At 56.7% G+C, this 16,775-nt stretch overlaps 1 protein-coding gene across 1 annotated transcript in view; it reads right to left on the bottom strand.

The window, feature by feature from the left end:
- Positions 1-3,596: 3,596 nt before the first annotated feature.
- Positions 3,597-16,775, bottom strand: part of PLXNB2 (plexin B2) — a 54,646-nt gene continuing 41,467 nt past the window's right edge. The window contains 16 exon segments of the mRNA XM_012550395.3: positions 3,597-5,078; positions 5,335-5,409; positions 6,200-6,275; positions 6,722-6,786; positions 7,640-7,787; positions 8,135-8,295; positions 8,481-8,635; positions 8,974-9,058; positions 9,334-9,434; positions 10,986-11,142; positions 12,130-12,276; positions 12,594-12,660; positions 13,746-13,927; positions 14,316-14,545; positions 15,316-15,416; positions 15,917-16,056. Coding sequence (XP_012405849.2) covers positions 4,974-5,078; positions 5,335-5,409; positions 6,200-6,275; positions 6,722-6,786; positions 7,640-7,787; positions 8,135-8,295; positions 8,481-8,635; positions 8,974-9,058; positions 9,334-9,434; positions 10,986-11,142; positions 12,130-12,276; positions 12,594-12,660; positions 13,746-13,927; positions 14,316-14,545; positions 15,316-15,416; positions 15,917-16,056 — 1,995 coding nt within the window. The 3' untranslated portion in view covers positions 3,597-4,973.

The following is a 16,775-nucleotide window of genomic DNA, read 5'->3' on the forward strand; positions in this document are numbered from 1 at the left end:
TTGACTCTTTCCTTGGATTTTGTCTCTTGGGAACTTTGAGGGGTGTCTAATCTTCCTTAATTGTAGTTCCTTTCTGTGGTGTCTAACTTGGTGTGTAGGGCACTGGGCTTGAAGTCAGGAAGTCCTGGGTTCAAATACTGTCTTGGACATCTTTTAGCTGTGTGAACCTGTTTTCTCACCTCTCAAGTGAGGTGAGGTGGCAGGAGGTTGATGGACCTTAGGGTCCCTTCTGCTCTAAATCTGTGGTTTCTCCTTCATCCTTTTCTTTTCAGTTTGAAATCTTTTTCTTCATATTGGCATGACACTAGGCAAGTGTGTCCTCCACCTCTGGCCGGACACCTGGCATTTCTGTAATTGAAGCTGTGTCCAGAAATCCCAACTTCACTTTGACATCTCCTTCTTGAACAGGGGCCCTCCCTCTAGTTTCACATCCTTTCCTCTTTCTGGGGGTGTATTATGTGAGTCTATTTTGACTCCTGGCTAGACCACTCAACCAATCAACATTTATTAAGTGCCTACTGTGTACCAGGCATTGCAACTCAGGTAGAAGTGGTAGAGGGAGGAGGGCCATAGAGGAGTTGACTAGGATTTTGCCCCATCCCTGCCTGTTGGAAATTTGGCCATCCTTGCAAGATGTCCTCCCCAGAAAGTCAGCACTTCCTTGAGTGTCAAGGAATAGTGGATAGTGGAAAGAATCATTATCTGGTGAGAAGAGCTGGGATAATTGTTCATGTAAGCTTAGGCAATCCCTTCCCCTAGCTGGACATCAGTGTTCCCCTCTGTAATATGGGAGAATAGCCCTAGTAATACTGACTGCTTCAGGTTGGAAAGATGACACTTTGCTGTCTATCGTTAGGGTCTTTTTAGGAGGGGATGATACCAGGGAGGGAGCTCTGTGTCTGCTGTGTACAGAGAAGGCAAGAGGAAAATCAAAGGGAACAAAGAGAGAAAGTTTCAGGATCCTTGCCAGCTCCACCCATAGGCCCAGTCCAGGGACTTCTTTTTTTCTCTCTCAAATCCTTTCCCCATTTGGTTTTCTCTATACAGATGAGCTTGCCCATTCTACAGAAAGGGAAACTGAGGCTAATGAAAGAGAAAGGACTTGGGTTGAATTCTGTAGGTGTTAGAATTTTACACCCAGGGCCTCTGACTCCAGGCAGAGCTTTTCCTTACATTCCTCTATGGGCTTTGGTGCAAATGACTTTATTTCATACTTAGGATTAAAGGCAGATGATGGAGAGATCATGGGGCTGGGCCGTTCACTCTTTCCTCTGGGCTGTAGGATAACTTCCTCTGGATCTGCCTGCTTCCAAACTCTCCCTTCCTCAGTGCTCCCACCATCAGGATCTTGCCTTTTTGGCTCATAGGTCTGACCCGGTCACTCCCCTGCAGAGAAAAGCTACCCTGGTTTCCTCCTACCACTAGCACAAAGTTCCTCTCCTGTCTTCAAGACCCTTCCCAAAGGGCCCCCCCACCTCTATCCTTGTCCCCCCATGTGCAACTACTCTCCCCCCTCCTTCCTCTGGACTCTGATTTGTGTTTCCCTGCCCTGGGAACGCCATCCTCCCTCAGGACTGCCAGTTTTTTAAGGTCCAGCCTGGGGCCCTCCTCCCTCTTTTCCATAAAGCCTCCCCTGAGTCTCTGCCAAGCCAAATGGTGCTCCCTCTCTTTTTGCCTGCCCTTTCCCTCCTTTCCACCTCCTTCCTTCTCTGCCCTCAGAAGATCTAGGCCTGTGTCTGTTCTTACATGGCATAGACTACATCTTATCTTTTATCATAGCTGTGTTCTAGCCCCCTCATTTTACAGAGGGAGAAACTGAAGCTCAGAGAAAGTAAGGGATTGCCTGGGGTTACATACCCCAGGAAGTGGCAGAGCTGGGATTGGGATGTAGGGCTTCCAACTCCATCTCTCCCCTTTTCCCTGCAATCCCATTATCAAAACTACTTGAGCACTGCATGCAGCAGGCGCTAAATAAATGTTTGGATTCACTTCATCATCTAGGGCACAGCTTCTTAAACTGTGGGTTGTGATCCCAAAAGGGGTCATGAAATTAAATGGTTATTGGTAAATGTTTGATTTGTAAACCTATTTTATATATCTATATACCCGGGGTTGTGTAAAACTTCTTGAACCAAAAAGATTTTTGAGTGGAAAAAGAAGCCCTTAAGAAGCCCCAGGCTGGAGGCTTGAAGAACGTGGCTAAGTTGGAGAACAGGGAAGCGGGACCGGTGAGAGAGGGCCCTTAAGATCATGCCCCATAAGCATCGTGCTCATGATATACTTGACCAAAACATGACGGGGGGGGGGTGACACAATGGTTCCCATTTGTGGATTTATTTAGCTTGGCCCAGCAGGCAGCAGCAGGAGAGAGCCGGGGCAATGTTTGAGAGCCAGGAGAAGGGGATTAGGGAGGGGCTTCTGGGGAGGGGGATGGCTAGGTCCTTCAACTCCAATGGACAGAGTCCCCGATTTTTGTCCAAGCCCTCATTGTCACTGTTTAATTATGGACTCCAAGCCAGGGACCCTTCACAGATTTGGGCTTCCTAATAATCTGAGCTGGCTGGAAGCAGTGAGCTCTCCATCCAGCAGAGGCTGGGGGCCAGCCCTGTGAGGGATGCTATGGGAAGGGGTCTTGGTTAGGCGGGGGCCTCCAGTTCTGGGGTTCTGGGCCTCTACAAACTGGGATCATAGATTAGGAACAGAATGATTCAGTTCTCTGAATAGGAGAACTGGGAGGGGATTGTAGGATCTGGCATTGCTGAGTTGGAGAAACTGAGGCCCGGAGAGAAAATGACTAAGATCACACACAAGTCGAGCTCCCCCATGACCTTGGGGGGCCGTGAGTTGCCAGAGGGCTGAAGAATGAGTTTGGGCTTGGGACTGAAGGGAAGGGAGCATTGTTAAGAAGGGCCAGTCTGGCCCTGGTCCCCCAGGGGCCGGGTGGGCACGGCCCCTCCTCTCGCTAGACCCTCAGAGCTGTGAAGGTGCCAGCCTGGCAGACTGAGGACGCACAGCAGGCCGGCACGGGCTGCCAGGGAGACAGACGGGGCGCCCCTGGGGCTTGGCACGGGGACCTTGAGGAGTGGGAGGGGAGGGAAGGAGTAGTAAAGCTGCCAGCTTCGCACACACGGGGGTGCTCATCCAGGCTGGTGCACCTCCTGCTAATGCACGCACACGTGTGTTCTCAAGTGAGCCCAGATGCACGTGTGTGCTTGGATAGGTGAGATGTTTCCAGGAGAGCCGGCAGCCCAAGGGGCAAGGTGCCCCAAGGCTGAGTAGAACAGGGTCACCCCCAGCCGCCCTCCCCCCGTGGAGGCCCAAGTCTGCCTCGTTCCCAGCTGCCCCCTATGGCCACTGGCCCAGGACCCTGAACACTCAGGGGTCATTGTAGGTATTGACATTGTTCCCAAAGGGCCATCTGGGACCAGAGGCAGAGGTGTAGACAGTATGGGTGGGAGTGGTGTAGACAGCATAAAGGGCAGGGCTATAAACAGTGTATATATATATATAGGGGTAGAGCAGTGTAGACAGTATAAGGAGCTGGGGCGGAGGTAGAGAAGGGGCTGGCGCTGGGGACAAATGACAAGCCCCCTAGCAGGTATGAAAAAAACACATGTATTTGGTTTACAACGAACAAGATTTACAGAGGGGAGAGGGTGGGGGCAGGGAGGAGACCCCCCAGACGGTCTCCTCCCAGCAGCAGCCCAGGCCCCGGCGCCGCACAGCGAGGACCACGGAGGGAGAGACCGCGCGGGCGGGCCACGGGCCCAGCATCATGATGCTGTGGCCAGATCTGCTCCGTGCTCACGTGGTCTTGGACACGTGGCCTTCTAAGACCTCTCCCACAATCCCGACATTTAATGCTCCACGGACGCGACATCTGATGCCCGACTCGGGACACGGCCAACACTCGACGTGACACGAACATTCCACACTGACGAAACCTCATGTGTTCACTAGACACGACAAAGACTCCCGCGAGTCCGGCCGCCGCGCGGCTCCTGTGGCCCACGGGGCTGGCAGAGTCCTACCAGGGAGGCCCTGGGCTGGCGGTCGGGGCCGTTGGAGGGCGAGGGACGGCCCTCGGGCACAGCCGCCAATGCCACAGGCTGCCGTACCTACGTGCCAGAGCCCAAGGGGCCCGAGGGGGGGGGCGAGGCTGCTCTGTCCCTCGCGCTGGGGGAAATCGTACCGAATTTTGTCTCTCACCTCCTGGGGAAGACACAGAGAGGCTCGAGATGCCGCCGGACAGCAGCTGAGCAATAGGGACAGGCAGGTGGATACTCGGACCTCGGGCAGCTCAGAGCAGACCCAGAGAGCCGGCTTCCATACACCGGGGCTGCTCAGAAGGTCAAGACAGCCAGTCCCCAGTGTTGGGGCGCTCCCAGGGCCGAGCCTCGGGGCCCCTCGCCATCCATCCCCACACACAGAGAACCGGTGCTTGCTGTTCGCTTCTATGCTGGTTTGGTCCCAAGTCACAAGCATCAGAGGATCAATAAGGCACATTACAAATGACTTAGGAAGTACCCCAAACGCTGTGGCCCGTGTGTGCGGCTGAGGCGGGCAGGATCCCCGGCCCCAATCGCCCCCGGCTCATCCTGTTGGCGCTGCCGGGCCGGGGGGTGCCCCGGGTCAGCTGGGCTGCGTGGGGCTTGAGGGCCCTTGGTGGCCAGCGGGCGGGCGGGCTGCGGGCCGGCCCAGGGCCCTCCTCCGGCTTCCCCGGCCTCGGCCCTGCCTCTCAGAGCTAGGAAGGCGACATCTACGTTTCTAAGAGAGAGAGGTCTACTTCTCACACCCACACGGGAGCGAGCCAGTGCGCAAGCTCCATCAAATTGGAATTTACAGTAAAAATCCTTTGAATATCTCATTTTGCCGATCCAGAAAAATCATGATTTCTCTTCCTTGCAGAAGTGTACGTTTCAAAACGGGATAGCGTGCTCCTCGGAGAGGAAAGAGCCCGGAACAGCAAGCCGTCAGAGGTCCGTGACCTTATTCTCCAGCGCCGCCGCGATCTGCTGCAGACGGAAGGCCAGCTGCATCTTCTGGGCTGCAGGATCCCCCTCCAGGGCGTTGATGATCTGAGGGGGGCAGACAGATAGACGAGCTGAAGGGGTGTGGGGGCTGGTGGGGGGGAGCAGCTAGGCGACTCGGTGGCTAGACCAGCAGCCCTGAGTTCAGATCCAGCCTCAAACGCTCAACTGTGTGATCGTGGGCAAGTCACCCAACCCAAGAGCTTCCCCAAAACCGTCCGAGAGCCTGGTCCAGGGCAAGCACAGCTCCTCTCCCTCCCATCTTTGGTCTCCATCCCCTGCGCTCCCTGGACCCACCACCTACCTCATCGTAGTATTTCTGTGTATACTGGTACAGCTGATGCAAGGCTACAAGGGTGTTCAGGGAGTCGGTGTGTGCCTGCGGAGACAGCGCCAGCTTGGTGAGCAAAGGCCCCTGAGCAGAGGGGGCCGGCCGAGGGGGCAGTGAGGGCTTCGGCCCTGCCTTTTCTGAGCCGGACACACAGTTACACAGGTGGGTTCCCTCTCGTGGTCCCAGACCGGTCCCTTGGCTTAAGCAAGCAGTCTCCCCCACCAGCCCCGCACCCGGCCCGTGGATTTACGACGGGCTTTCTGGGCTTGCACCCGTGCGGGTTGGCAGGGAGCCTTTTGCCGAGGTGGGCAATTAGCTTTGGGAACAGATATGTGAACAGACGCACAGTTGGAGTGCGCTAATGGTCTCTCCCACTGGGAAGGGGAGGAACGGGGTCTCCGGCTCACAGAAGCGGGCACCCGGGAGGCAAAGCCCCAGAGACAGGTTCTTGGGCAGATGCACCCCTCAACGTGCCGTCGCAGCCGCACAATCACGCGGCAACGCAGCTCACGCGAGCATCGCTCACTCGGCCGATCCCAGGCCCCATGGCAGCCCCGTCCCCTCCACAGCCACCCACACAGCTGCTGGAACAACCCTTAAACCCAGACCCCGTTTTTGCTTCCCCTCCCCTCTCCTCATTTCCATACCCCCCACGCCTCATTAGCATAACTTTGCATTCCCAGCCCCAGCCCCACAATGAAGCAGCCCCCCTTCTCCCCCCAGCCATGGCAGGTGACTCATTGGAGAGAGGAAGGGGGCCCATTCATTGAGATGGGGGAGAAGGAGAGAGAGAAAGAGGGAGGGAGAGAAAAGGCTGCCCCTTCCTCCCCCTTCTTACCCGGGAAATCTCAGCTAAGTGGGTGTTCATGTCCTGGTCGCTCACTTGGACCATCTGCCGAATCCCTCGGTAGTAACTGGGGAGACACACAGACAAATGGATAGATGAGTAGGGAGGGGGTCACCAGCTGCACAGGGATTAAGGGGTCCCGGGCTTTCTAGATGCCCACCTACCTCTCGGGGACCCAGAAATGAGGGGGACAGCCTCAGGGACCCAACAATGTGGGGGATGGCCTTGGGGACCCAGCAATGAGGGGGGACGGCCTCGGGGACATAACAATGTGGGGGTGGCCTCAGGAAGCCCTTGGCCCAGCAGGGACATGGGATAGAGCCCCCTGATACTGGCCAGACCCTGTGAAACTCGGCCCAGATCAGACATGGAGCGTGCTGGGCCCGGGTCGGGGAGGGAGACCAGGGCTGGCTGGGCAGGTCAGAGAGGGTTCTGGAAGAACGCTGCTCTCCATTGCAGGCTCTGAGGCCACCAAGCAGTGGGGGGAGAGGGCAGGACGGGGATGGAACTCACTCCTCCACCATCTTCTTGTAGGTAGAAATCTCTTTGGCATAGAGCAGTTTGTTACTGGGAGAATCCTGAGGAAAAACAGAATTGCCGGTGACCTTCAGACAGCAACCTTGGAAGGAGGAAGCGGGGGTGGGAGTGGGGGGCTGGCTCTGCCCCGGAAGGCTGGCCCCGTTGGGGCACAGGGAGCCGGCTTCTGGAGCCTCCCTAGAAGGCCTGAGAGCCGTGGCTCCTCCCAGAACAGCAGCAAAACGCGGGCTCCGGCCAGAGTGGCCAGGAGCTCATCTGGGCTCTGTCACCGGGTGAGCATTTGCCCTCTCGGATTTCTAGTCTTTCCCATCTGGAAACTGAGGCAAGAGGGCCACAGAGGTAAACTGAGGCAGAAAGGCCTTCGAGAGAGTGCTGGGTCTCTCCTGAGGAGAGGTGCTGCTGGATGATCAAATGCTTTTTTTGTTCCCTTCTTTCTTTTTTAGCCTTGTTACAAGGGGTGGTTGCTTGGTAGGGAGGAGGGAAGGGATTACGGGGAAATGAAGGTGATCCAAAAATAAGACAGCATTAAAAATAAGGTGAAAGAACACCCGATTACCCACAAAAGGGGCTTCCAAGCCCCGTGCTGGGCACCTCCCCATCACCTGTGCTCCCAAATGACAGCTAGCTGGGGTGGCTAGAGCACTGGCCCCAAGATCTGGGTTCAAATCCCTCCTTCTGTATTTAGTGGCTGTGGGACTCAGAATGGAGAGAAGTCCCCTCCTTCCTCCTGTCCTGCCTGTCGTGGATGGATGCAAAGCACCCGCCTAAGGGGCAGCCCCCTCTCCCCTCCCCTCTGGCCTCATGCCATTGTCTTAATAGCTCCCAGATCAAATGGAGGACCAGAAACAAGGGCTTGGGGAGACATCCGGGGTGGGCCGGGAGGTCCGCACTCACCCTGCTCAGCTTGTGCTCCGTCCGGGTGCAGGCATCCATGAAAGTCTGAGCGATGACGGACAAGGAGGAGTCCACAACCTCCGGGACGTGGACGTCAAAGATGAAGTGAGGGTTCTTCAGGATGTTCACCCAGAATCGGAGGGGTAAACTGAGGGAGGAGCCACAGAGAGGCAGACTTAGGGGGAGACCACGGGAGGTGAACCGAGGCAGGAGGCCACAGAGAGGCAGACTTAGGGGAGACCATGGGAGGTAAACTGAGGCAGGAGGCCACAGGAGGTAAACTGAGGCCGGAGACTACAGGAGGTAAACTGAGGGAGGAGGCCACAGGAGGTAAACTGAGGGAGGACAAATAGCACTATGACAAGGGGTACATTCAAGGGTATAGGAGCAGATGGGAGAGGAATCAGGACTGAGCAGAATTCGGGGCCATTCTTGATCTCACTATGGCGGGAAATGGGCAGAATCCCCTGCCAGGCTTTCCTTCCCAGTCATCACCTGTTGGTTTTCCAGATGTGGATGGTGTCCTCATCCTTGATCTCGTGTTTCTCCGCCTGCTCATCCAGGAAGTCAAAGAAGTATTTGACGGCAGGTGGGACCGTTGGGCTGGGGGTCAGGACGCTGTGGAAGAAGTTATCCACGAACTGCTGCAGCGTGCCCTGTGGGGAAGGAGGGAAGCACAGAGTGAGAGGCCTGTGTGGGTCAGGAGCTGCCGGCACAGCCCCAGCCCCTGATGCCCCCAACCCCCGGCTCTCAGCCCTTAGCCCCTGGTGTTCCTAGCCCCCAGCCCCCCACTCTCAGCCCCAGCGCCCAGTTCTCCCAGCTCGGCCCCCAGCCCTTGCACCTTCACAGACAGCAGGCGGGTCAGGTAGATCTCCGTGATGGCCTTGGTCCTCTCCTTCTCCTTCATGCTGCCCCTCTTGGACTTCCCTTCTTCCACCTCGTCCGTGGGCCTCACCAGGTGCCATACTCTGTTCTCCTCCTCCAGGAGGGCATGGCCTGGAGGGGGGGACAGGGTGGGGCTGAGTGGGGCTGTCCCGCTGGGCCTTAAGTGTTGCTGATTGACGCCCAGGCCCGGGGTGGTCCTCTGCTCTCTGCCCCCCAAAAACTACTGGGGGTGTCACTCGGGGCTCCTGAATAAGGGGCTGGGGAAGGGGGCGATCAGCAAGGAGGATCTCCCCAGGAAGCCCCCGTGGATTGTGGCACCGTCCAGAAGTTGGAGAGCTTCTGATCTAAGCTCAAGGGCTACGGAGGAACTGGGCACAGAGGGAAGTGACTGGTCCATGTGACACAGATGCAGAGGCCAAAGGAGGAAAGGGGGGTGGGGGGAGACTCACGCTCGCCGGGCAGGTCCTGCTGGCTGTCCTCAGGCTGCTGCGAGATCCCCATCTTGGAAAGGATAAGCGTGGCCCCATCGCGAACCTGGGGGGACATGGCTGGAGCTCTAGGACCCCTGGGACCACAGGCCCCTCCTGCGCTTACCCCCGGACTCAAACCCTGGGATCTTTCCGGGACTGCTGGAGGCCCAGCCAAGGAGGCGGTCACCGGGCATGGCTGAGGCAGAGAGGAGCCTGGGAACTGGGGGCCCAAGGGGCTGACCCTGCCTGAGATGGTGGGGGGCCTGAGGGACGAGGGGAGGGGGCATGACTATGACAATGAGGGCCCGGGGGAAGGTTTCCAAGCGCGGCCCCCCTTACGTTGTAGTGCATGAGCGTATTGATGCGTTTCCAGCGGCCGTCACGCTGTGAGGTGAGATCTAAGTCGCTCAGGATCTGGGCCGTGGATCCAGGACGCCACTCTGTGGGGAGACAGCTCCACTTACACGTGCGCCAGGCCCGCCACAGGCTCAGGCGCCCCATTTTATAAATAGCAAATCCGACAAAGGAATCCTCCAACTCAGCAATTTTCCGGGCCGGAAATTTGAGCAGGAATCACCTTTATGGGGCAGCCCAGGTTTGAAGTTCCAGGTGACAGGGAGCTCGCTCCCTCCCGAGGTGCTCCAGTCTGCTCTGGGGCACAAGGCCCTTCCACAAACGAGCCTCCCTTGGCTCCTCTTAGAATGAGGCTCGTCTCGCTTCCAGGTCAACCTCTGCCCTTTCCCCCCACAGGCTCAGCCCAGGTCTCTCAGAGAAAGCTCTTTGAAGGCAGCGCCTCCGAGCACTCTCGTCCCTATGTCCCTGGCACTGAGCCGGGCCTGGCGCACAGCAGGTGCTCCCCAAGGGCCTGATGCTCGGTGGGTTGGAAAGGTTTCAGCCCAAACACAATTCTCAATGTTGGTCTCCCCCATGAGGCTCCCGGCACCCACCTCGGGCTCTGTCGTCAGGCAGAATTAGGAGCCCCAGGGGACGTTCTGAGTTTGGGGTCAGCAGGAGAAAAACCCCCTTTCCAAGAGAGATTCTCTAGTCCACTCCCCATAGCTAATGTTGCAAATCTCCTCTTCCCTCCTCCAGCCGCCCACACTGAAATTTCAAAGCCCTCCCAGGCAGCAGCTTGTCCCCTGAATGCTGTCCTCTTTCTCTCTCTCTTTCTCGACCTCTATTTTTCCCTCTCCTCTCTTTCTGTCTCTCTAGCTCTTGCTCTCTCTCTCTTTCTGTCTCTCTCCCTCTCTTCTTCCTTCCCTTTCTGTCTTTGTTCTCTAGCTCTTGCTCTTTTTTTCTTTACCTTTCCTCTCTTTTTTCCCTCTGTCTCTTCTTTGGGTTTTCCCTTCCCCCCTTTTTCCCCTTTTTCCCCTTTTCTTTCCCTCTTCCAGCCCTCTTGTCTTTCCTCCCTTTCTTCTTCCTCCTTTTTCTGTCTTAGTCCTCCCTTTTTTCTTCTCCCTGTCCTCTTTTCCTCTCCCTTTTCTCCTCCTTCTTTCTTTCCCTTTTCCTTTTTTCTCCCTCCTCCCTTTTTTCTTCTCACTTTCCTCAAACTTTCTTTAAAATTTTCTTGACCTTTACTACGCCTGCCCTGCCGCCCTCAGTTTTCCGCCCCTCCCTGCCTTCATTTCCCTCACTTCACTCTCTACAGTTGTGGTTTCTGAGCTCATCCCTTCACTAAAGTGGTCTCTCCAAGCAGGGTCCCCAGTGATTTCCTCCCTCCCCAGCCTGAGGCCTTGGTGCCCTCCTTCTCCTCCTTGCCTGGCGCTGTTGACCCATTTGCCCTTCCTTCCCGCCTCCCAGACACTCAATCCTCCCTTAGCTTCTGGGATATAGCTTTCTGGGTTCCTTTTCCCACCCTGGGGGCCATTTCTCCATCTGGCTCCAAAATGCCTTTCTAGACCAGTCCCATGGAAAGTCCTTCCCCTTTCCACAATCCCGGGTCTTCCTTGGGCCACCCCGCCAGCCAACGCCCAGCCCACGTGAGCCCGTACCCAGGACAACGCTCTCGGCCTTGGGCCACCTGGAGCAGGGTAAGGTGCGGTACACTTGGTCAATGATCTTCTCCTTGACTTGGGTGATGGTATCACAGTTGAGGACTTTGACAGGAATAGCGTCTACACCTTCCTCCTGAACAATAACGTTCACGGTCTGCGGGAAGAGGGGTTGCATCAGTTGGGCTCAGCCGTCCCTCCCTGTGTGCCCTGTCCTGCTCCCTTCCCCGAGGGCAGGGCTGGGGGTCCCCGAGAGCCACCCCTCACTCAGAGTCCCGATTGGATGATCTGGTCTCCTTCTCAGCCAGGATAATCCCAAATCCTCAAGGCTCCAGCCCCAGAAAGGAAAAAAGGCCCACGTTTTGTGTCCCCTGCCACATCCACAGACAGGGCTCATTAAGGCTATTGTTTGGGGGCGTTAATTAGGAAGAACTGGGAGCGGCACATTTCAGTGGCTCCGATTGCACTGAGACATCAGGCCTTGGAATCAGCAAAGGGACAATTCAGAAAGACGCTTAGCGGGAGCGAAGGCTCCTGCAGCCCCCTCCCCACGCCGTGAACGAGAAAGATTGTCCTTCAGGGCCCACGAAGGCAGCCTGGGGGGGAGGAGGGAGCAGCTGCAGAGAGCCTAGGATGATGGATGAAGCAAAAATGGCAGAGCCGGAGAACATCGGCCACGGCTAAACAGCCAGGGCTGAGCCCACCTGGGTCACGCATGTGTATGTGGCCCTAACCCTTATCCAAACAGACCCCTTTAAGCTCGGCCTTCGAGGTTCTGCCTACTTTGGACCCGAGTACCACCTCCCCTACCGTAGCAGTCTTAGTTTTCCCTGCCACCCTGAGGCTGAGGAGGAAGATCTGAGGGTGGCTCTCCGCCCTGGGGTTGGAGGAGGGGAGAGCGGAGCTCTGGGGACACAGGGGGCTTCCAGCTCAGGCTGTGGGACAGGCAGGAGGACTCCAAGGGGCCTGTGTCTGGTTGCAGACAAGGGGGCAGCAGAAGGAGATTCAGCCCCTCATTTTCTAACTTTAGGTCCAGAGAACGGAATTGACTCCTCAAGGTCAAGGCCACCCAGGAAGCAAAGGATAGAAAGTGGGAGAGGGGATAGGACGGCCAGGAGAGGAGCAGGGAGGGGACGGGGCTCACCAGTGGGATGTACTCCACGTCGTCCCCCAGAAGCCCCGTGTCATTCAGGGTGTACTTGGCTTTCCTCTGCACGGCGTCCACGGGGCCCTTCTCCACTTGGTGCTTAATGGCCTTGAAGAGCTTGTAGAGCGGTTCACCAGCGGTGTCCTGGAAGAGACCCTGGGTCAGACTCAAAAGGCGGAGGGCAAGGGGGCCGGGCTGGGGAGTCGTGCTTTTTGTCTCCTCTCCCTGGCAGCTGATGCCCCTGGGGGGCTCCAGCCTGTGCCCCTGCCTTCCCCCATCCAGTTGATGAGGGCAGAGGTTGGTAACAGATAAGGAGGCCTACCACGGTGGGACCCGTGTGACCAGGAGGTATGAAAGAACCCCTCAAGGTCAGCATCCTACAGAGTTCCCGGCTCCCCCAAAGTCTTTGCCAGGGTGCTCTCCCCCCCCCCCCCAAGATGGAGGGGACCCGCAGGTCTCACCTTGAGATACTGGTACAGACAGATGGACATCCAGTTGGACAGCATTCTCTCCACGACAGTCTCTGACCTGGAAGCAGAAGGAGGCCAGGGGGCCTCAGTGCCCAGCCCAGAGCTCTGGGGGAGGCTGTGTGGGCTTGAGCTGTGTTGAACGGGAGTGGACGGAGCTTGAAAGCTACTCTCCATCCCGCTAATGTCCTGGTGTGGCTCGGCCTCCTCCCTGTACCCTGTGGCCTATGACCGAGGTCATAGGCCTCAGGGAAGGACGGCTGTCCAGTCATGGGATGGAGCTGGAAAGAACTTAGATGGAGGCTCGCCTACCCCTTGGATTTTACAGAAAGGGAAACTGAGTGCCTTGTGTGACTTGTCCATAGTCATAGAACTGGCAAGCATCCAAAGCTGGGACTCTCACCTAGTTCCTGGGAGTTCCCTTCCTAAAATCTGTCTATCACACACACACACACACACACACACACACACACACACTCACACACGTTCCATCCTAATTAAACCCTTCTCTTTACAGGAAGCACGTCTTCCAGCTTGGGGATTCAGAGCGGTCGGCTCTCAAGAGTTTGACAATCTAATGAGGGGCAGAGGTCGGAGGTGAAGGCCCCGGGAGGTCAAGCAGGATCCGGCACTTGAATTAGTCATGGGATCTCAGCTCTGAAGCTGACAGGGACCTTTGAGGCAACCTAAATTTCATCCTCCAGCAGCAGAGAAGCTCTGAGAAGGGACTTCTCCAATGATACTCAGCTGGAAAGAGGCAGAACTAATCCCGACAAAGTGGGGAAAGGAAAAAGGATGTTCTTGGGTTTCAGGCCTGGGGGGGGGGGGGGGCTGTCAGGGATTTCTCCTAGTTAGCCAGAGTATGGTGTCCGGCACATAGTAGGTGCTCAAGAAATGCTGGCAGATCCTTGGAGCATTAGCCATATGTTATAACAGGGTCCGGAAGCCCTGAGATACAAGGTGGGATTATTCTGACACTGCCATGGAAAGGATGAACAGCCACCTGGCCACGTGGGATGAAAGGTTCCCGTGGTCCCAGCCTCCCATGCCATGTGCCACGTGTCTCATGCTACACAGTGCTGGCACACAGCCCGTTCAATGGCTACCCCTGGATATGCCCCCTCACCAGCCCAGAGACCTCAGTACCTCCTCAGCATCAGCTTGGGGTTCTTGGCCACCACATACTGCTCCATGAGCTCCAAGAAGAGCGTCCTCATGATATCTGTGTAGTACTCAAGTTTCCCGTGAAGAGCCACCGTTAGCAGGGACGCAAAGTATACCTTGGCCCGGGCGGAGAATTCCCGCTGGTTCTCCAGGGTGTGGATGAACTGGGGACAAGCATGGAAGGATCTGAGCCGCCCGCTACCTCCCCTGCCCTCACAGGACATGCTTTTCAAGCCTACCCAAGGGCCCAGGGCCATGAAAAGTCACACTCTGACTCCCAGACTGGGAGCTCCCTGAGGGCAGGGCCTGGGGGTGCTCCTCTGTCCCCTCCATACAGGAAGCTCCTTGAGGGCAGGGCGTGAGGTTCCTCTGTCCCCTCCCTACTGAAAGCTTCCTGAAGACAGGGCCTGGAGTTGCCTCTCTGTCCCCCCAGTTAGAAGCTCTCTGAGGTCAGGACCTGGGGCTCCTACTCTGTCCCCCCAGTGGCAGGGCCTGGGGCTCCTACTCTGCCTCCCGTGCCCTCTGCCCTTCCCTGCCTCAGCAGTCACTCACATTGATGAGGAAGGATTTGCTGTTGAGCAGATTGGAGAACTGGTTGAGAGCCTGCTCCACTGTTTGCCTGCGAGACTCGGGGATGTCCAGCTTCCCCGTGATCATGACGTCCTTGTCACCATCCTTGGAGGGCAGGAAGAAGACCCGGTCCGTGTAGGTCTTATAATCCAACACGGGGATTCCGGCCTCGTGCACGTCATTGGTCTGGTCTTCCATCTCGATCATCAGATCTGCGGGAAGTTGTCAGAGTCAGGCCTGGGATGGGGCCTCTGGGGGGCTCCCTGTGCACCCCCTGCCCACCCAAGGCCTGGTGATCCAGCTACGGTCAAGTCCCACCCTCTCAGGCTGACTCCCATTGATCCTGCCTCCTCTGACTGGCACAGTGGCCCCTCCCTGTAGAGGAAGCTCTCCTCGTCCTCTGCCCCCTAAAATGCCCACAGGCTTCTGGTCACTCAGGGCAACACTGATAAATTCTAGCGGTGAGTCACCCAGCCATGGGGAGAAATTGAGAGGACACTCCCCGGTCCTGCCTTTTCCCCAGGAGTGTCACAGCTGGTATTCTGCTAGGGACCCCAGCAGGGGGTAGAGTGGAGGGGGGCACTTTAGGGAAAGGGACAGGAAGGGCCTGGGCTGTTCCTGGATGACCCCACAACACAGGGCGTGGGAAGGACAAGGCGGGAGAGGCAGCAGCAAGGGCTGGGCTAGGGCAGCACCAAGAATCTGTCTTTCTCCTCAGTGCCTCATTCATTTGGCTTCCGCCCTAAGAGCAGACCTTGGGTTCCTTTGGGTCTAACCCATTTGGAGAGCTTTGCCATTTCCTTTTTCTGTTATTTGACAGATGAGGAAACTGAGGCAAATGTCTGACTGCATTTGAACTCAGGCCTTCCTGATTCCAGACACGATGTTCCATCCACTGCACCATGTGCCCAGAGCTGATCTTACAATGTCCCCTTTCCCAAGAACTAGCAGTCAGGGGGTCCTCACTGGGCCCACCCCATACCGGTGAATTCCTTCTTGCAGCGGTCTCGGACACTTTCCTCCAGGCCTTCCAGCTGAGATTTGATTTTCTCATACTCGCGTTCAGCCTGTTGACTCTTGCGCCTTTGGGGAGAAGCCCGACACCCAACTGGTTAGTGGCTCTAGTGCCATTTTGCTGCCTGCCAGTGGAAGGGGAGGCTGAGGGGCTGGGAAGGGCGTACCGTAGTCCTAGGCTCAGGTCTAGAAGTGGGTGAGCATCTAAGTCTATAAGCCCTGTCATCCGCTGAAGTGCTAATACTTTAAGGGGTGGTTCATTGCCAGAGCTCCCCATCTCCTGTCCCCCAGGCCATAACCTAACCTCCAGGGGTCATGGAAAGCAAATGGAGGCCTCTGGGAAGTTAGGATCTGTCGTCTTCCCTGCCTCTCTGGAAGGGGGAGGATGGAGAGCTGGGGGGAATGCCCTGGAGCCCAAGGGAAAGAAAGGAAGGGCTGATGTGGGGACTGGGGTCTAAGCCTGGCTGTCTAAGTCTGGGAAATGGGCTCCAGGGAGAGCAGGAGGAACCGGAGCCAGTCCCATGGCAACCTGGGAAGGGGGGAGTCCTGAGGGGTGGGGTGAGTCTCACCAGTAGCAATAGATGGAGAACGCGATGATGGCCACCATGGGGATGATCACCAAGGGCAGGATGATGCTGAGGGGCATGTCACCCATCCGCGTGTCATACTCCACCCGGCCGAGGACCCACTCCCGAGCGCCAAATTTCACCTGCACAGACAAGGACAGCCCTCTTAGGATGCAGGCCCCAGGAGGAGGTGATGGAGAGAGGGCTCCCTGACACACCACAGTGAGTCTGGAGAGGCACACGTGGAGGCTGTTGTGGAGCGCTCCCTCTCTGGGAAGCACCCTCAATGGTCTGGACCCAAAGCCTTCCTGACAATGGCACTAGCCCCTCAGGCTCAGGACATCTCCCTGACATGAAGGGGTAGCTCAGACCCTAAGTTCCCTGAGGGCAGACACCGAGTCACTTTTACATTGTTTCTGCGACTCAGAACACAGGGTCCTACCCAGTCAGTGCATATGGTAAATGTTACAAAGCAGGTCCATGTAGGCACACACCACGGACCCAGAGAGTGCTAGGGACCCTGAAGCCCCAGTCAGGCCCCTTGTGAATACAGGGGAAGAAAAAGGAGACATTCTGAAAAGCCTGCTTAATCTAATACAGACAAGCAGCCCAAGGCTAGCCCCTGGTCGTTACACAGGGGTCTGCTTTAATGATCAGGTGAGAATGACTTATAATCAGCACACCAAAGGCTCTCCAGGCAAACAGAGGAACCCGAAGTTTTAAGAACTCACTTGTTCCCTTGAACAAGGGAATAGTCTTCCTGCCCTCCTGCCCCTTTCCCTGGACTTCCACTCCCATGATTCCTGGGCTCAGAAAAGCCTTTGTTCAGAGTTTGAGCAAGGCCGACCTCGGCCCACCCTCA

Source organism: Sarcophilus harrisii, chromosome 5 (genome assembly GCF_902635505.1).
Source record: "Sarcophilus harrisii chromosome 5, mSarHar1.11, whole genome shotgun sequence".
NCBI classification, from domain to species: Eukaryota; Metazoa; Chordata; class Mammalia; order Dasyuromorphia; family Dasyuridae; genus Sarcophilus; species Sarcophilus harrisii.